The following is a 21,891-nucleotide window of genomic DNA, read 5'->3' on the forward strand; positions in this document are numbered from 1 at the left end:
ATAAAACACTGACAACATTCCTTGTTTTATTTACACTACGTGCATGCGCGGATTTCTATATTTTTAAAGGCACATACAAACCAGTAACGTGACGCAAAATAATTGCCATACTATTACATTGGAACACATTAATCGCTAATACGCAAAGCTTTACCTAAGATTCAATTTGCACAGTTTGCATGAGAAAATCACTGCTTGTTTTGCGTGCACTCGTAATCTTTTGCTAACGCTATATTTGTTTTATAGGGACAAAAAGTAGACGTTTGTTGCAACTGACCCATCGACTACACATATTTCAAATTCGTTATATAAACACGGTATGTTAATACTTGATTTATTTTACTTAATACATTACTTTTTGTACTAATTGCTGTCTGTACTGGGCATTCTTTGCTGTATAGTTATACACAAAATTTCGCTCATAAAGCACATCTTACGCGTTTGTACGTGAAAGCTGCACTGGTGAAGTTGTAGTCAGCAGATAAGGAAAACTTATAACCAACACTTTGTTTACAGGTCCCTGTAGGAAATGCTTAGAAACTCATTTACCACACGCAATATACATAGATCTCCTTCTTTCCTGCCTTCCCTTTCAATTTCTTTCTTGCCTTTCCTTATCTCTCTCTCCTGCATTTACTCTGCATCTCCTTCCCCATTTTGCCATCAGTCTTTCTCTTTTATTTACTCCTGCTCTATTCTTCCCTCACTATTACACTTTCTTTCTTCTCCTCTCACTCTTTTTTTCATCCCCTCTCTTATACCTTCTCTCTCCTGTCTTCCCATCTTCTTTCCTTCTATCATGCATGGTTTTTCGTTTACTCCCTCACTCTATTCTCATATATCTCCTTCTTTCCTGCCTTCTCTTTTAATTTTTTTCTTGCCTTTCCTTATCTCTCTCCTGCATCTCCCTCACAATTTTACATTCACTGTCTTTCTTTCTTTCACTCTCGCACTATTCTTCTCTCCTACTTTCTCTTTCCTTTGCTTTCCTTCGCTCTCCTGCATCCTCTCTTCTGCCCTCTCACCCTATATCTTCATCCCCATCTTCTTTACAGGTCCCTGCATCAAATGCTTACATACTAAGCTAGCACACGCAACATACATACATCTCCCTATCTTGACTTCCATTTCAATTTTGCATTCTTGCCTTTCTTTATCTCTCTTTTGCATTTACTCTGCATCTCCTTCCCCATTTTGCCATCAGTCTTTCTCTTTTATTTACACCTGCTCTATTCTTCCCTCACTATTACACCTACTTTCTTTCTTTTTTCCCTCTCCCTCTTTTTTCATCCCCCTCTCTTGTACCTTCTCTCTCCTGTCTTCCCATCTTCTTTCCTTCTATCATGCACGCTTTTTCTTTTACTCCCTCACTCTATTCTCATATATCTCCTTCTTTCCTGCCTTCTCTTTCAATTTCTTTCTTGCCTTTCCTTATCTCTCTCTCCTGCATTTACTCTGCATCTCCCTCACAATTTTACATTCACTGTCCTTCTTTCTTTCACTCTCGCACTATTCTTCTCTCCTTTTCTCCTACTTTCTCTTTCCTTTGCTCTCCCTCTCTCTCCTGCATCCTCTCTCTTCTGCCCTCACCCTACATCTTCATCCCCATCTTCTTTACAGATCCCTGCAGCAAATGCTTACATACTAAGCTAGCATACGCAACATACATACATCTCCCTCTCTTGACTTCCATTTCAATTTTGCATTCTTGCCTTTCTTTATCTCTCTTTTGCATTTACTCTGCATCTCCTTCCCCATTTTGCCATCAGTCTTTCTCTTTTATTTACTCCTGCTCTATTCTTCCCTCACTATTACACCTTTCTTTCTTCTCCTTTCCCTCTTTTTTTCATCCCCTCTCTTATAACTTCTCTCTCCTGTCTTCCCATCTTCTTTCCTTCTATCATGCATGCTTTTTCTTTTACTCCCTCACTCTATTCTCATATATCTCCTTCTTTCCTGCCCTCTCTTTCAATTTCTTTCTTGCCTTTCCTTATCTCTCTCTCCTGCATTTACTCTGCATCTCACTCACAATTTTACATTCACTGTCCTTCTTTCTTTCACTCTCGCACTATTCTTTTCTCCTACTTTCTCTTTCTTTTGCTCTCCCTCTCTCCTGCATCCTCTCTCTTCTGCCCTCACCCTATATCTTCATCCCCATCTTCTTTACAGGTCCCTGCAGCAAATGCTTACATACTAATCTAGCACATGCAACATACAAACATCTCCCTCTCTTGACTTCCATTTCAATTTTGCATTCTTGCCTTTCTTTATCTCTTTTGCATTTACTCTGCATCTCCTTCCCCATTTTGCCATCAGTCTTTCTCTTTTATTTACTCCTGCTCTATTCTTCCCTCACTATTACACCTACTTTCTTTCTTTCTTCTCCTCTCCCTCTTTTTTTCATCCCCTCTCTTATACCTTCTCTCTCCTGTCTTTTAATCTTCTTTCCTTCTATCATGCACACTTTTTCTTTTACTCCCTCTCTATTCAGCTCTCACTTTTACTCATCCTTTCCTTCTCTCTCCTGCTCTCTCTATTTCTTGCGTCCTCTCCCTTCTGCTTGCTCTCTCCCTCCTTATCTATTATGCTTATCTCTCCTACTTTCTCTTTTCCTATTCCTTCTATCTTTATTTCTCTCACCCTCTTGATATCTTTACCTTTTGCCCCTCTCTTCTTCCATACACTTTCCACCACTCTCCTTCTTTCTCACCACCTTATATCTCGCTCTTTTGTATTCCTTCTTTATTTCTCTCAATTTTGCCCACTCTATCCATCTTACCTTCACACTCTTGTGCTTTTCTTCTTTATCTACCCTCTTTCACATTCTTCTGTCACAATCTGTTTCCTCCCGTTCTCTCTCTTGCACTGTCTCTTCCTTTTTTAGATCACTTCTTTATCGCTCTCCTCTATATCTCTCTCCTTTCTGTCTCTCTTCCCTCTCCCTCCTGCCCCCTATTCCAGCTGCTCTCTCTCCTTTTTTCTTGCTCCCTCTCTATTATGCTTCTCTCTTTATCTCCCTCTCCTTTCTGCTTTTTTCCCTTGGCCATCGCTCTCCCTCTTGTCCCTCTTCCAATTGCTCCCTTAATTCTTTCTTGCTCATGTTTATCCTCCCTTTACCTTCTGCCTTCTCTCTCTCTCTCCCTTTTGCCCTCTCTCTTAGTTTCACTGTCTATCTCCTTCCCTATCTAGTTCTCCCTTTCCATCTTGCACTCGTTTTTTGGCCTTTGACTCCATTCTGCACTCTTTTCACCCTTTCTATGTTCTCTCATGATCTCCATTTATCTTGCATCCTCTCTACTTCCTTATCTATCATACTTCTATTTCATGCACTCTCTTTCTTCTTTATCTTTGTCTTCTTTTCACCTCTTTGCGTTCTCTCCTTTCTTATCAAGCTTCTCTTTCACTTGCACTCTTCCTCATCCTTTCTTCTTTATCTTTCTCCTTTTTTATTTTCACTCCTTTTCTTTTTGCCTATCCTCCCCTCTTTCTTTCCATCTCTCTCTTCTTCCTGACCTCTATCTCTTTCTACCTTGCTACTTTATACTCTTTACTACTATACTAGTTACTCTATAATACATAGTGATTCTAATTCTCTATTTACAACTTCTAATATACTTCACACAAATGTCCTCACTCTTTTCAATCTTTTGCTAACAGGATATTTTACTTTTACAGGACAAAAAATTTGCTATTTGGTGCAACTGCCCCATCGAAGACACATCTTTCAAATTAGTTCTTTCAACACGGTACGTTCATACTTAACTTATTTCACTTTATACATTTTTTGGGGTAGTACTTGCTGTCTGTTCTGGGCATTCTTTGCTGGATGGTTATACACAAAATTTGCCTCATAAACAACATTTAATTTAGTATGGAGATGAAAGCTGCACTGGTGAGGTCGTAATCAGGAGAGAGGTCAAAGCTAAAGGAAAACTTATAACCAAGACTTTGTTTACAGGTCCCTGCACACACCCTATATCTTCTTCCCCATCCTGCAGCAAATGCTTAGATACTGAGACACACATGCAACATACATACATCTCCCTCTCTTGCCTTCCCTTTCAATTTTGCATTCTTGCCTTTCCTCTCTCTTGCATTTACTCTGCATCTCCTTCATGATTTTGCCAGCAGTCTTTCTATTTTATTTACTCCTGCTCTATTCTTCCCTCACTTTCTCCTACTTTCCTTCTTTCTTCTCCTCCCCCTCTCTTTTGCATCCCTTCTCTTCTACACTCTCTCTCCTGTATTCCCATCTTCTCTTTCCTTCTATCATGCACTTTCTTTTACTCCCTCACTCTATTCTGCTCTCACTTTTACTCCTCCTTACCTTCTCTCTCATGCTCTTTCTATCTTGCGTCATCTCCCTTCGGCTTGCTCTCTCCCTACTTATCTATTATGCTTATCTCTCATGCCTTCTCTTTACCTATTCCTTCTAACTTTATCTCTCTCTCCCTCATGCTCCCTTTACCTTTTGCCCCTCTCTAATTCTTGCATACCCCTTCAATCTCTCTCCTTTTTTCTCTACTTCCTATATCTCGCTATCTCTCTTGAATTCATTCTTTATCTCTCTATTTCCTGCGTCCTTTCTCCCTTCTGCTTGCTCTCTCCCTCCTTTTCTATCATGCTTATCTCTCCTGCCCTCTCTTTTCCTATTCCTTCTATCTTTATCTCTCTCCCTCTTGCTCTCTTACCTTTTGCCCCTCTCCTTCTTGCAAACCATTTCCATCTCTCTCCTTTCTTTCTCTCCTCCTTATGTCGCTATCTTGTATTCCTTCTTTATTTCTCTTTATTTTGCCCACTCTCTCCATCTTACATTCACACTCTTGTGCTTTTCTTCATCTACCCTCTCTCACCTTCTTTCTTCCATCACAATCTGTTTCCATCCGTTCTCTTTATCGCTCTCCTATATATCTCCTTTCTGCTCTCTCTTCCCTCTCCCTCCTGCCCCCTATTCCATCTGCTCTCTCTTTCCTTCTTGCTCCCACTCTATCATGCTTCTCTCTTTATCTCCCTCTCCTTTCTGCTCTTTTCTCTTTGCCATCAATCTCCCTCTTGCCCCCTCTTCCAACTGCTCCCTTCTTACTTATTTCTTGCTCATGCCCTCCCTCCCACCCTCCCTTTACCTCCTGCCTTTTCTCTCTCTCTCCCTTGCTCTCCCTTTTGCCCTCTCTCTTACTTTCACTTTCTATCTCCTTCCCTATCTTGTTCTCCCTTTCCATCTTGCACTCCTTCTCTTTCTTGCCCTTTGACTCCATTCTGCACTCTCTTCTCTCTTCTCTCTCCTTTCTGCTCTCTTCCCTCTCCCTCCTGCCCCCTATTCCATCTGCTCTCTCTCCTTCCTTCTTCCTCCCTCTCTATCATGCTTCTTTTTTTATCTCCCTGCTGCTCTTTTCTCTTTGCCATCACTCTCCCTCTTGCCCCCTCTTCCAACTGCTCCCTTCTTAATTCTTTCTTGCTCATGCCCACCCTCCCTTTAACTCCTGTCTTCTTTCTCTTTCTTGCTCTTCCTTTTGCACTCTGTGAGTTTCACTCTCTATCTCCATCCCTATCTTGTTCTCCCTTTCCATCTTGCACTCCTTCTATTTTTTGCCCTCTGACTCCATTCTGCAGTCTTTTCCCCCTTTCTACGCTCTCTCTCATGATCTGCATTTAGCTTGCATCCTCTCTACTTCCTTATCTATCATACTTCTATCTCCTGCACTCTCTTCCTCTTTCTTCCTTATCTTTCTCTCTCTTCTTTTCACCTTCTCTCTGCGTCCTCCGTTCTTTCTTTTGCACTCTCTTCCTTTTTTTTAAATACTTCTTTATCGCTCTTTCTTCTCTATATATCTCTCCTTTCTGCTCTCTTCCTTCTTCCTCCTGCCCCCTATTCCATCTGCTCTCTCCTTTCTTCTTGCTCCTTTTCTATCTATCATGCTTCTGTCCTGCACTCTCTTCTTTTTCTTTTATCTTTTCCTCTTTCTAATACTCTCCGTGTTCCTCTTCCTCCCTATCTATCATTCTTCTCTCTATCTCCTTTATGCTTTCTTTTCTCTCTACCGTCCCTCTTTCCAGCACCCTCTTCCATCTGCTCTCTCTCCCTCCCTCCTTCTTGCTCATGCCCTACTTCTTACTCTTCCTTTACCTTCTGCCTTCCTCCTCTTTCTTGTTCTTACTCCTGCATCTTATCTCCTTCCTGCCTTCACTCTCCATCTCTGTCCTCATTTTGTCTTCTCTTTCTATCTTGCACTCTTTGGCTCACTGTCTCAGTCTCCATGGTGCAAGGACCCCCATAGAGAGAGATGTAGATGGAGGGCAGTAAGAAGAGAGCAGTTGGAAGAGGGGGCAAGAGGAAGAGTGATGGCAAAGGAAAAAAAGCAGAAAGGAGAGGGAGATAAAGAATAATGATAGATAAGGCAAGAGAGAGAGAGAGAGGATGCAGAGAGTGAGCAAGAGAAAAAACAGATAAAAGAGAAAGTTAAAAAGATAAAAGAGGGAGCAAGTGCAAGAGAGAAGAATAGTACATAGGGAGGAAGAGAAAGGGAAGACAAAAAGAAAAGTAAGGGTAGAATGAAGTCAAAAATTCCTTTTCAAACTTAAAAAAAATTCCGGGCATTCAAAAGGGACAGTCATTTATTTGTTACAAAACACAACATCGCTTACCTGAAAGTAGTTACGCCAAGGAGGAGACCCGACACGGAAACACTAGAGAGAACAGCCCAAAAAAAAAAAATATTAGAAGAATATAAACAAAATAGCCGAACACCTGTAAGAGAACTACAAATTACATTACAATTTGAATCGCGTACCTGAAATCCCTTGTACCACGGAGACAACGAGCCATGGATCCCAAGACAAAATGCCGACCGGAAATAGTTACTATCTTGCACTCTTTGTTTTCTATCTTCTCGCTCCATTGTACCCTTACTTTTCTTTTTGTCTTCCCTCTCTCTTCCTCCCTATCTACTATTCTTCTCTCTTGCATTTTCTCCCTTTTTTATCCCTTTAACTTTCTCTTTTCGATCTTTTATCTGTTTTTTTCTCTTGCTCACTCTCTGCATCCACTCTTTCTCTCCTTCCTTATCTATCATTTTTCTCTTTATCTCCCTCTCCGCTTTTTTTCCCCTTTGCCATCACTCTTCCTCTTGCCCACTCTTCCAACTGCTCTCTTCTTTACTGCCCTCCATCTACATCTCTCTCTATGGGGGTCCTTGCACCATGGACACTGAGACAGCGAGCCAAAGATCCCAAGACAAAATGGCAACCGGAAATACTTGGCCCACCCTGCTATCAAATACCTGCAACAAAAGAAAAATAAATTTAGTCAAATTCGGAGCATTCAAAGTGACAGTATTATTAGCTTTACAAAAGACAAAATTGCTTTCCTGGAAGTCCTTACACCACTGAGACGGGCCTCTTGCTCCTGCACCTTCTTCCATCTATTCCTCCTTCTTGCTCATGCCCTACATCCTACCCTCCCTTTTTCTCTCTCTCTCGTGTCCTCTCTCCTTCCTGCCTTCACTCTCTATCTACGTCTACATCTTGTCTTCACTTTCTATCCTGCACTCTTTATTTGCTGTCTTCTCACTCCATTCTGCACTTACTTTTCTTCTTGCTTTCCATCTCTCTTGATCTCTCTCATGCGTCTTCTCTCTTCATCAACACTTTCTAGCTACTTTGTGTGCTTTACACACATTCTTCCACTTCACTTCCCAAAGTTAGTGTTAGCATCCCTATAAGGCTATATAGATATATAGATGGTGTTAACTATAGTGTTTATTTAGGCACACTATGCCACAACTATGGAGCACCCTGGACAAACGCAATGACCTATATTTACAACTAATTGTGTGAAAGTTTTATATATTTGTCTGTTATTTCTTTTACAGGTGCACAAACACTCCGCAATTAGGAGTATTTTTGGAATGAGCAATTGCTCTTCCCCCTTTTTTTTATGCACTAAATCATTTTTTTGATATTTTCACTTTCACGCCCCCAGGTCAGGGTGGACGATTAGAGAGTCCATACCGCCGGGGTATAATTCTGTCATTATAAATGCCTAGGTAAATTTAAACAACTGTAAAGGATGAAACATGTTGACTGACTAATTAGTATTTTGAATTAACAAATCCATTACCTTGGGCATTAAATTCAGACACATAACTCTCATTTGTGTACTAAGGATCAAGAATTATAGAATTGTACATACACATTAGGCACTTTTAATTATAAAACTCACAACATGCCCTTTTCACACAACCAGCTCCGCAGTCTTCTGGCGTCGTAGCACACCAGAGAGGCATTCGGCCTCTTTGGTGGGGCCCAATGATGAAGCATGACACTGACTAGGTCGGTGTGTGAGGGCTTTCTTTTCCACCTAAAGTGGGTGTGCAATTCCTTAGTTGCATCGCTCCGTCTCTGTGGCAATTTGAGACTTATTTAATGTCTCTTCTCTTGTTTATTTAGATTTAACAGGGGACTAAGTGTTCCTTAATCTCCCTGCCTCTCCTATTGTTGTTTTGTACTTGCTTAAAATTACAAACAATGCTTCTAATACACTCTTTACAACTTCAAATAAAATTCACATTGTGTAATTTACATTTCTATCTTTTTTTTCTACCTTCCTTTCTACACCTCTATATCCTCTCTCTTCCTTATCATACTTCTCTCTTTTCCTTATCTTTCCTACTTTATCTTTCTCTTTTCATCTTTCCCCTACTCTCAATCTTGCCTATCCACCCCTCTTTATTTCCATCTCTTCTTCCTGCCCTCCATCATTCTCTCTATGTTGCTCACTTTATCCTCCTTACTACTATACTTTACTAGTTACTCTATACTACATACACTACTTCTAATACTCTATTTACGACTATTAATATGCTTCATCACTCAGTCCACACACATACTACACATACAACTTCTACACATAGTCTTAAAGTATGTACTACATATACACTTTGTACACACAATTTCTACACATATGCCTTTATACATATACGTTCGCCACTCTTTACACATGCACTCTTTACACATGCACTCTTTACACATGCACTCTTTACACATGCACTCTAGTCACAATGTTTCAAAAACGTATATCAACATACAATACAATACACTATATACTATTACATATAACTTACTGTATACACTTTTTAATACTAGTAATTAATTAAAATTAAAAAACTTTTTGCTAAATCTTTTTATATACTAACAATGATTAGGAGTATCGAGCCACTTTTATTATATTAATATGTAAACTCAATATTAATGCTTGTTTCCATTCTTCCTTAGATTGCCAATTGATTGAATAAGATCAGACGTTCATAATTGTTTGACACAACATCATCAGTGAAAACATCATCACGGTAAAAGTATCTATTTTGCTTCTGTATTCACTTGTAAGTATGGAAATAGCAAGGAAAAAAATAAGACACATATATCAACACACACACACACACATATATATATATATATATATATATATATATATATATATATATATATATATATATATATAGTATATACTTATAATTAGGAAATATCATATACAAGATTTACATAGGTAAGATTAATCTTAAGAAGACAAAAATTAGTTAGGAAAAAAATAAAGTAAGAATCAACATAATATAGCCATTGCATAATTTGCTTTTGTTTTTAGGTAACTACCAAAAAAAAGGTAAGGGATATATAGATATATATCACATTGAAAAAATTCAATCGTTTACTTCTTTCACATTGCTCATTCTTAAGCAAAACTTCATCAAAGTAAAAATAATTGCTTTGTTTTGCTACCAGCTCCAACTATAAAACAGGTCAAAAACAACAATAGAGTGGATTTAGATAAAAAAAGTAGAACTAATCATATATATAATTATTTCTTTAAAAAAATTATATATATATTTATATACTTAACATTGACAATTGTTTCTTTTGTAAAGACAATTGCTAATTGTTGGGAAATATATACAATTACAAGTATCTTTTTTAAATAAGTTATCAACCTGTAACTAGAAATCTATTTAAAAACCGTAAAATAACTATATATATATATATATATATATATATATATATATATATATATATATATATATATATATATATATATATATATATATAATATATATATATATATACACCCTAATAGTATAAATTATAGCTACTACATCACTAAAATTGTAAAAAAGTTACATCTAAAGTTGCTACCTAAAATACAAAGCAAAAAAATAGTGTAAAATTAAATTAATTGCCTTGAATTATAGTTAACTACAAGACAAATATAAATTAGCTATATATATATATATATATATATATATATATATATATATATATATATATATATATATATATATATTGTATAAGAGAGAGAGAACCAAAAAAGACTCAGGTATAACAAAAAATCTAGCAATACTGTAGCGATATCAAATTATTTAATAAATTAGCTTAGCTCAGATGCAAATACTAGCAGCAGATTATCATCAAGGGCATTACAAATTTACATGCAATTCTAGAGGTTATCAATGCTTGCCAAATAGTACATTTGCAATTATACACAACTATTACAAAGATGCACATACATGGACTAAAGAAGACTTGCATTACATTATGAAATTAGGTGATGCTTTATATATAGATATGCATTTACTTAATAGCGAACAACTTAGGCATCCAGATGAGTTACCAAATTTTATTGAACACAATACTACTATCTATTCACTTAAACTTAAAGAACCTTATTATGGAGACATATTACAACAATGTGACCCTTCGTTTCCAAATCTCAACCAAATATTAAAACCTGCACTTGATTACAACTCCGGTGTTATACTTTGCATGGAAATTTATGTTATTTCCATTTTTAAGAAAAATGATTCGTACTTTGTATTTGACTCACATAGTCGTGATAACACTGGAATGCCTCACCCAAATGGAACATGTATTACTATACAGTTCATATTTGAAAAACTTCTAGAGTACATCACAAATCTGGCACACTATCTAAAGAAACCAATCATGAATTGTGTACCGTATGAATTAACTCCAATACAAATAAGTACGATTAAAAAAGAATCACTTCAAAAAGCAATGGTGCTTCATGAAAAAAATAAGAATGCAGTAGCACCGAAAAATCTTTATGTGTATTCTACTAAAGCTAGTGAAAAAATTTTCACACAAGCATTTGAAATGCGTGTAGAAAGTGCCCAAAATTTCATTTAGAGATGTTAATCTAAAACAAACACTTTTTTGAATAAGGAACAGCCATTAGCATCTTTAGATAATACTCCTAGTACTAGTACATATTCCTGTGCAATTCTCACTACAACAGGGCCTAATAATCTATCTAAAAACAACAGCAAGCAGATCAGCACAACACAATATACTAATACACCACAAGAGACTACTCCTACTGACACATATGCAAGTATACTTAAGAAAACACTAAAGGGCAACACAGAAAAACAACATATTAATAGCACACACATAAATGTACAACAGACAATACCAGCAAGTAATTTAAATACCAACACATATTCTAGTAATGTAATTAATAGCACACACATAAATGTACAACAAACAATATACACAAGTAATTTACATACAAACACATATTCAAGTGATTACTATAATACATATAAACTTATTACTGGAAGTAATGACAGTTTACTTCATGATAATATACACAATAGCACATTGCACAACAAGGAAAGTAGCACAAATAATACCAATATAGATTCAAATATTTTAACACAAACACCACAAGAAATTCCCTTTTTACATAACACACATCCACAGGAAAAAAATACACATAGTGATAAAAGTATTCACTATACACATTCTCTTCAAAATAGTATATTTGCTATTCTAAAGAACTACTGTAAACCAGCATATATTTGGGATAGTGTAGACTTGCACTGTATTATGAATCTTGGAGATGCTTTGTACACTGAAATGCACTCTGTTGATGAACAAGATTGTATGCAACCTCTAAAGTTACCAAATTACATAGTTAGCAATGACATAATCTATTCTACAAAGCTCAAAAAATGCTTTAGCGAAGAACTAACAAAATCAGCACAAACTTTACATAGTAAATTTATATCTGCATTAACTTCTACAATTAATTCACAAACTGGTGTATTGATCTCTATAGGTAGATATATAATTTCAGTCTTCAAAACTATACATACATACTCTCTATTTGATTCACATAGCCAAAATGAAAATGCAATACAACATCCTAATGGAACATGTATTGCTATCCAAATGGACTCTATTAATCTTATTATAGAATACATCCTAAAGTTAGGCAATAGAGAACAAATTACTAATTCTGAGAGTATTATTTTAGATTTAACTACAGTGAACATAACAACAATTAGCAAAAAAGGATTATAGGAAACACAACGGAATCATAAACAAGGAAATGTAAAGTCTAGAAAAAGCATATATGTTCATACGACACATATATCTATAAATGCATTAGGGGAAATTCCTTCAAATAACTTACAAGTAGAAAATACAATAATAAACACAAAAAACAGCAATAGTCAAGACAATAGACTGCATGTAACAGAACACAGTTATTTAGCTTCAAACATAGCTCTTAACAATACTGAGATAATAAACACATTAACAGCTGATGTTGAATCACTAATTCAAACAACCAATATAGAAATTCTAGAAATAAATAGTAATAGAAAAAGAAAACGGACACAAAACAGAGAAAATGAACCTAATCATAGAGATATATCAGGTCAAACAACAAATGATATAATTAGGATATTTCAGGAATAAATACGATATGGACCTGAGTACACTTGCACTATTTGCAATCAACTATGGCATAAGCAAAGTCTTCAAAAAACAAACAGTATTAGTAAGAGAGCTAAATTCATAGAATGTAACATTAGCAAATACAGAACAGATGAGATATGCAGAACATGTTACACATATATATGTAAAGACAAAATACCTCCATGTTCAGTATATAATGGGATGACATTTCCTGATATCCCAGCAGTCTTACACTTGCATAACTTAGAAGAAAGATTAGTATCACCAAGAATACCTTTTTTACAAATTAGAACATTACCACGTGGATTCCAAAAATCTCTATCAGGTGCAGTAGTAAATGTACCTGCAGACGTTATGACAACAGTAACTGTTTTACCAAGGCAAATTAATGATAACATGACAATTCCAATAAAATTAAAACGAAAATTAAGTCATAAATCTTATACCCATTATGAAAATGTTAGACCAAACAAAGTAAAACGTGCAGCTTTATATTTAGCCACTACTAGCACTTTGTTTCAAGAATATGGAATCACTATTAATAAAGATTGGGATTATACAACACAAGATATACATTCTTGTGATGAGACTTCAGATACAAGTTATATGTCAGATTCCTCAGACAACATTCCAGCAGGAAATTTAGATACTATGTTAGATAATGAAACTATTACTACAGAAACAAATAATATTTTAAGTTTAGCACCTGCAGAATATAACACATCAAGAGGCTTGTATGAAGACAAAGATTCCGAATATTTGGCATTCCCAACTATATTTTGCGGAAAACGAAGGCCAACTAATAAAGAAAGGCATGTCCCAATACATTACAGCACAATCTGTCAATCAGAAGTAAGAAGTAATGATCTAAGAGTAGCAAAGTGTGTTACTAATCTTTTCTTTAAATTAAAAACATTACACATTAAACAATTACAGAGCAAAATATTTATATCTCTCAGGAAATACTTTAATAATGGAAACATTATAACTGCCAAAGACATAAAAGATAAATTAGATACAATTTTACAGTATAATGAAGGATACAAAATACTTAAAACTATCCGTAGTTCACCACCATATTGGGAGCAATGCAAGAAAGACCTCTTTGCTATGATTAGACAATTAGGATTACCAACATTTTTTTTAACTTTATCTGCTGCAGAAACGAAATGGTATCACTTAATTAACATATTATTACGTACAGAAAAAAGACCAGAATGCACAAAAGAAGAATTTAAAAATATGTCATGGGAAACAAAATGCCAATTAATACAGCAAAATCCCATTACATGTGCAAGACATTTTGACTTCCAAGTTAGGAAATTATTTAATTCTATTTTATTGCATGAAAGTAATCCAATTGGCAAAATTATTGATTACTTTTATAGAGTGGAATTCCAACAACGGGGATCACCACATATACATGCTATAATATGGATAGAAAATGCTCCACTATATGAAACTTCTGATAGAAATGAAGTCACTACTTTCATAAATAAGTATGTTACATGTGCAAAAACACAAGAACCGGATATAGAGTCTTTACTACCTCTACAAAGACACGGCCATACCAAAAACTGCCGTATCAAACATAAAAGAACATGCAAATATCATTATCCCAGATATCCAATGCCTGAAACTTTTATACTAGAACCAATAGAGCTAGACAAAACAAATACCGAGCTCTTACAGCAAATTGAACTAATACATCTAACTATAAACAGCCAAGAATTATCAAATTATACTTTTGAACAGTTTTTACATTCAATGAACATAGATCTAAAACAATATACTTTATGTATACAATCTATTATAGAAGAAAATACTATTTTCTTGAAAAGGACACCAGCTGAATGCTTTATAAATAACTACAATCCAACTATTTTGAAAGCATGGCAAGCAACCATAGATATACAATACATCTTAGATGCATATGCATGTGCTGTGTATATTGTTTCATACATTAGTAAATCACAGCGAGGAATGAGCAAATTAATTGCCCAAGCTGCTAAAGAAGTACATGCCAATCCAAGTATTAAAGAACAACTTAGGCATATAGGTAACAAATTCTTAAACTGTACAGAAATAAGTGCCCAAGAAGCAGCATATCTAATACTACAAATTCCTTTACGGAAAAGTTCAAGATCTTTTGTATTTATCAATACAAGTCCTAATGAAAAGCGTACATACTTATTAAAAGACATCAAAACTATCAATTCTTTGCCAGATGAGTCTTGTAAAATACAATATGATAATATTATAGTGAGGTACAGCAAACGCCCTGTAAAATTAGAAACATGTACATTAGCTGACTATGCATCTATGTATAATGAAAAGAAAAAATGTAAAGGAAAAGAAGAAACAGGCCATGACAATTTCCTTATTGAAAATAACTTTCATAGCTCAGATGACGAAGAACTTGAGATAAATTTAGTACACGAAACAAACTACATAAAAAGAAAAAAAGCAAGAGTAATTCGCTATTGCAGATTTAACATAAAAAATGACTCCGAAAACTACTATAGAGAATTGCTCATGCTTTTTTACCCATGGCGAAATGAACATAATATAATTAATAACAAGGAAACGTATTATGAACGCTATCTAGAACTTAAAGATGCAGTTGATTCTAACCATAATAAATATAATAAACATAATAAACAACTAACAACTAATAGCAATGAAACTAGTATATTAGATACATTGCTACCACCAATAGATACAGAAGAAGATAACACCATATTCCATGAAGTGCAAAATAATGAAAACCCATTGTATGACCTATCATTTGATTTAGGGATTAGAAGTACAAGTAGAGAAGAAGCACTAAGCAATAACATAATGCCAAAAGAACAATATGATAGTATAATGCAAAATCTAACAGCAGAACAACTTAACTTTATATATCATCATTTGCATTGGGTTAAAACAAAAGAAACGCCATGCTACACATTTTGTACAGGTGGTGCAGGAGTAGGCAAAAGTTTCCTTATAACAGCACTTTACCAAACATTAGTACGTTATTACAATACAAAAGCAGGAGAAAACCCAGATAACATATATGTATTGCTTACAGCTCCAACTGGCAAAGCAGCACATAACATTCAAGGCAAAACACTACATAGTACTTTTAAAATACCTATTTCACAAACACTAACTCATAGACAGCTAACTCATGAGAATAGAAGCACACTACAAGGTCAGCTAATGCATCTTAAATTGCTAATAATTGATGAAATATCAATGGTAGGGGCTAATGTATTCAACTTTATACATAATAGATTGCAAGAGATAAAAAAGTCTGATCTCCCTTTTGGCGGAATATCTATTTTAGCAATTGGAGACTTTTACCAATTGAAGCCAGTTTTTGACCCATACATATTTGACAACCCAAAACATTCATATAGGCCAGTAAGTACTAATTTATGGCAGACACATTTCAAGTTATTTGAGTTGACTAAAATAATGAGACAACAAAATGACTTGCCATTTGCTGAACTACTAAACAGATTAAGAGAAGGGAAACAAACAAATGAAGATATTATACAGATAAAAACACGAGAAATAGAGCCACCTGAAAACATTAGCAAAACGATCCCTTACATTATGGGAACTAACAATGAAGTCAATAGCATAAATAATGCAGTTTTATTAGAACATATAACCCATTACCCAGTTTACACAGCTACAGCAATAGATACAGTTGCAGCAGACTTAAGTGAAGCAGTAAAAAAAAAATACTCCAACAGTTGCCCACAGATCCTACTAAAACAATGAGCCTGCCATCAATATTACATATTGCATTACAATTAAGATATGATTTAACTAACAATATAAATGTCAATGATGGTTTAACAAATGGTGCAACAGGTATAGTAGAATTTGTAGAAACTATCAATAACAGCCCAAATGTAATTTGGATTAATTTTGATAAAGAAACAGTAGGCAAATTAACAAGACAAGAAAACAAACACATATATCACAGTAATATTTTGCCTCATTGGACACCCATTCATGCTATTACACGGCATTTCCAATATACACAGAAATTTATAACTATTATACACAAACAATTGCCATTGCGACAATCATCTGCAAGAACTATACATAGAACACAAGGAGAAACAATTGAGCCCATTTACATTCACTTTAACAACAGTAAAGTACATCATCTGCATTATGTAGCTTTAAGCAGAGCTAAATCTTTAGACAACATATACATTAGAAACTTTCAGCAAGACAAAATAGCTGTACATCCAAAAGTACATGAAGAAATGACACGTTTAAGAACACACATGCAATTACAAATATCAGTACCACAATTAGATAGCTATAGACAACAGTGTAATATAATTGTCCATAACATACGGTCCTTGCAAAGAAATTACACTGCTATTAAATCAGACAAAAATATCATGAACAGTGATATTATATGCCTCACTGAAATAAACACAACTAGAAAAGCAGGTAAGAATACGTTCTTAATAGAACAATATCACCTAGTATTATTTGATAAATTTCACAACCAGCACACAAAGCATGGTATTGCCATTTATTACAAAAAAAAATGCTTTTATCGCCAATATATAAAACACAACACGAAATTGACTTTTTATTTTTCACTCAGCATCTTAATGATTCTGAATACTTATTTATTATACTGTACAAACCACCACATGTACTTTTGCAGACATTATTACAAGTTTTAAGTAGCATAATTAACTTGTATCCAAATTCAAAATATGTCATCATGGGAGACTTCAATATAGATTTAACACAAATGTCACCAAACAGAACTTTGCTATTAGAATATATGCTGCAGCAATTTCAATGCCAGCAAAAAATACAACAATACACAACAGACTACAATTCAACACTAGATCACATCTATACTAATGACAACATCATGCACTACGGTACATTAGAATCATATTATAGTGATCACAAAGCATTATGGGTGGCAGTTTAAAATGCAACCACTTCATTAACATGCTATTTTATTACAGGTAATAGCAAAAGGGGAAAAATTTATGTTCAGAATGTGTACTAACATTTTCTCTCGTTTCAGATGATTTCCATACAAGACCTCAAAAAATTGAAACATGAAGACAACAAACTGTACCAAAAAACAATCCGAGCCAACGTTATAAAATGTTCGACAAAAACAAACTATACAAATGCTAAACAAGAGAACAAAGTCATGTATCATCTAGCTCTAGCTGATGAAAGTAGTTGCATTAAAGCAACGTGCTACAATGAGCCATTTTACCAGCAAACTAAAGAAGGACAAGCTATTATGATTCGCAATTTCTTAGCCAAAAACAATGTGATTATCATCACGAAACAAACGAAACTATCACGCATGATGCCCTTATCTATACCTCAAGAAATAATACAGGAGGCAGAATATATCCTACAACCCCCTGCTCCACCAATATCACCTATTAAAACAGTTAAAGCAGCTTCACTACGCTCATTAATGAGCATTTCTGGGACAATTGCAGAGGTAAGCTTATAAAAAAAAAAGAAAATTATCACACACACCCTTTAACACACTTTTACACACACACTATATACCAAACACTCTTGCACACAATACTTACCGCTTTGACAGACTCTCACTCTTTGACAGACTCTCACTCTTTAACAGACTCTCTCTCTTTGACAGACTCTCTCTCTTTGACAGACTCTTTCTCTTTGACAGACTCTCTCTCTTTGACAGACTCTCTCTCTTTGACAGACTCTCTCTCTTTGACAGACTCTCTCTTTGACAGACTCTCTCTCTTTGACAGACTCTCTCTCTTTGACAGACTCTCTCTCTTTGACAGACTCTCTCTCTTTGACACTCTCTCTCTCTTTGACAGACTCTCTCTCTCTCTTTGACAGACTCTCTCTCTCTTTGACAGACTCTCTCTCTTTGACAGACTCTCTCTCTCTTTGACAGACTCTCTCTCTCTTTGACAGACTCTCTCTCTCTTTGACAGACTCTCTCTCTCTTTGACACACTCTCTCTCTCTTTGACACACTCTCTCTCTCTTTGACACACTCTCTCTTTGACAGACTCTCTCTCTCTTTGACAGACTCTCTCTCTCTCTCTTTGACAGACTCTCTCTCTCTTTGACAGACTCTCTCTCTCTTTGACAGACTCTCTCTCTCTTTGACAGACTCTCTCTCTCTTTGACAGACTCTCTCTTTGACACTCTCATACACACTCTTAAGCACACTCTTTCGCACACTCGCACACTTTCACACACACTCTTTAACACACACATTCTGCTACAACACGCTCACAACCACTCTTTAACACCCACACTCTTACACACCAACACTGTAACATAATAAACAAATTTCTATTACCAATTTTTTGTCTTACAGGAAGAAGAAACAAAAACAATTATTATTGCTGGCCAAGATACAAAACTTAAATCAATAACTGCGAAAGATACAACGGACTCAGTGAAAATAACTCTTTGGAGAGATGCCACAGACTTCCCGATAGAAATTGGATCCTACATAAAGATGACGCACACTCTCTCTTTGACAGACTCTCTCTCTCTTTGACAGACTCTCTCTCTCTTTGACAGACTCTCTCTCTCTCTCTTTGACAGACTCTCTCTCTCTTTGACAGACTCTCTCTCTCTTTGACAGACTCTCTCTCTCTTTGACAGACTCTCTCTCTCTTTGACAGACTCTCTCTTTGACACTCTCATACACACTCTTAAGCACACTCTTTCGCACACTCGCACACTTTCACACACACTCTTTAACACACACATTCTGCTACAACACGCTCACAACCACTCTTTAACACCCACACTCTTACACACCAACACTGTAACATAATAAACAAATTTCTATTACCAATTTTTTGTCTTACAGGAAGAAGAAACAAAAACAATTATTATTGCTGGCCAAGATACAAAACTTAAATCAATAACTGCGAAAGATACAACGGACTCAGTGAAAATAACTCTTTGGAGAGATGCCACAGACTTCCCGATAGAAATTGGATCCTACATAAAGATGACGCACCTGACAGTGCATGAATTTAACAGCAATAAAATGTTAAACACAACAAGAAATACACAATTTCAAGTAAGTACAAATTATTAAACTATTAATAACTTGCTCTACTACTCAATCTATACTATTTACTTTTTAAACACTATCAAACTCTATATTCACTAATTACAATTCCCTCAAACTCTCTCTTCTAATACTCTCTATCTAAATCGATTAAGCTATGCTACATATTCTACTAATCACTACTATAAAACTCACTAATACTCTCCTCTAATAAATCTACTACTCAATCTTAACTACTCTCTCTTTATTACTCACACCATAAAAAAACACTATTACAAAAAATAACATTCACTATTTCAAAATAACTTACTAATAATGCCCAACTATCACTTACAAATATGACTTTAATACTAACACTTAAGTACACAATTTTTTGTCGTTTTCAAATTCTCTTTATACTACTACGCCAATAACTTCAATACTCCCAAAAATAATTGACAATGCACTAAAAAACTCATACACACTCTACTAATAACTCAAACTCAACTCACACTGCACTATTAACTATAATCACTATTTACAATACTATTCTAAAACACAAAACTAGTACCTACTACTCACTATTTATTAATACGTATTTTTACTAAAGTAGCTATAACATTACAAAACAGTCTCTAATCCTCTATTATACACACTATATTATACCTTTTCACTATCTTTACTCACATCTATCCTTTCTTAAACTATCTTCACTACTTATTAACATTATTTAAGCCTGCATATAACACGAAATTTTTCCGTAGATCAACACAAGAAAAAAAACAAAAGGACTTCAAAAAAATGAAATTAACTAACTTCTTTTTCCTTCACAGAAAATACAACCACCAGAAGAAGAAATAAATATGACTATATATGGGCTAGAAACTGCTAATCAGGAACACTGTACACTAAATGTACATATTGATAACGCCGAAAATTTACAATCTGTGGAAATAAATAACAATATTCTACTGGACTTCTTCAATATACCAGCCGACATTGACGACATTCAAGAAGCTCTAATGCCTAACTTGCCAAAAAATGTTAATGTCATTTTTCAAAACGGATACATACTAAAAATACATGAGTTGTAAAAAAGGACACAATACTTAACTGTAAATAGAAGTACAAAAAGAAGATATTCAAATTATTTTTCTGTAAAAAGGCTAAAAATACAGTATTTTCATTAAAGTTTAATTTGCTTTCATACAATAATACTAAATATATTTACTTAAATAAATTTTTTAAAGCTTTTTATCTTGTCTTTGCATTATTATTTACAAAGTACATAAGATATGTTACTGGGCAATTTTACTTTAAAAAGACTACAACAAATGCAATTATTCTATGTTCTATAGCAAATTGAGCAAAATGCCTAAAATGTTACTGTGCACAATTTTTTTTTTACAGAAGCTACACCACATGCACTCATTCTATGTTCTGTAGCAAATTCATCTGTCTTATACCTTGTGAAAGAATGGTAACATAAAAACATATCCCACGTTCATTAGAAATGCTACTCCCGTGATAATGCTCATACGCCCACACTTTCATCCATCCACCCATCATTCATCCCACCACCTTTTCATACATCATTCATACATGCAACATTTTCTCCATCCATACATCCATCTAACATTTCATTCTCCCAACTATACATCCATCCACACACCCTTTCATCAACCATCATTCATCCACTTACCTTTTCACACATCCATCCATGCAACTTTTTATTTAGCCTTTCATCCTCCCATCCATACATCCTTCATCCATCCACGCTATAATCTATACATCCATACGCCCACCCTTTCATCCATCCACCCATCATTCATCGCATCTACCCATCATTCACCCCACCACCTTTTCACACATACATACATCATTCATCCATGCAATTTTTATCCATCCATACAGCCAGCCATGTTTTCTTCCATACATCCTTCATCCGTCCACCCTTTTATCCTTCCATGCATCCTTTCATCCACACTTTTATTCATCCATCCTTCATCCATCCACACTTGCATCTTTCCATCCATACATCCATCCTTTTCTCAT

General features: G+C 35.1%; 1 protein-coding gene across 1 annotated transcript; it reads left to right on the forward strand.

Annotated features, from left to right (window-relative positions):
* The first annotated feature begins 246 nt into the window (after positions 1-246).
* On the forward strand, positions 247-20,932 carry LOC147707162 (uncharacterized). The gene is made up of 5 exons (XM_086926327.1): positions 247-317; positions 9,271-9,344; positions 17,840-18,277; positions 19,651-19,866; positions 20,670-20,932. Exons 3-5 carry the CDS (start codon positions 17,840-17,842, stop codon positions 20,928-20,930), a joined length of 915 nt encoding a protein of 304 aa, XP_086782453.1. The 5' UTR covers positions 247-317; positions 9,271-9,344; the 3' UTR covers positions 20,931-20,932.
* The last annotated feature ends 959 nt before the right edge of the window (positions 20,933-21,891 follow it).

This window comes from Lissotriton vulgaris, chromosome 6, assembly GCF_964263255.1.
Source record: "Lissotriton vulgaris chromosome 6, aLisVul1.2, whole genome shotgun sequence".
Lineage (NCBI taxonomy): Eukaryota > Metazoa > Chordata > Amphibia > Caudata > Salamandridae > Lissotriton > Lissotriton vulgaris.

Excerpts from the sequence above, each read along its gene's own strand:
- LOC147707162 (XM_086926327.1), top strand. The coding sequence starts at position 17,840 with ATGATTTCCATACAAGACCTCAAAAAATTGAAACATGAAGACAACAAA. Across the intron at positions 18,278-19,650 it reads TTTCTGGGACAATTGCAGAG|GAAGAAGAAACAAAAACAAT; the intron begins GTAAGCTTATAA and ends TTTGTCTTACAG. Across the intron at positions 19,867-20,669 it reads CAAGAAATACACAATTTCAA|AAAATACAACCACCAGAAGA; the intron begins GTAAGTACAAAT and ends TTTCCTTCACAG.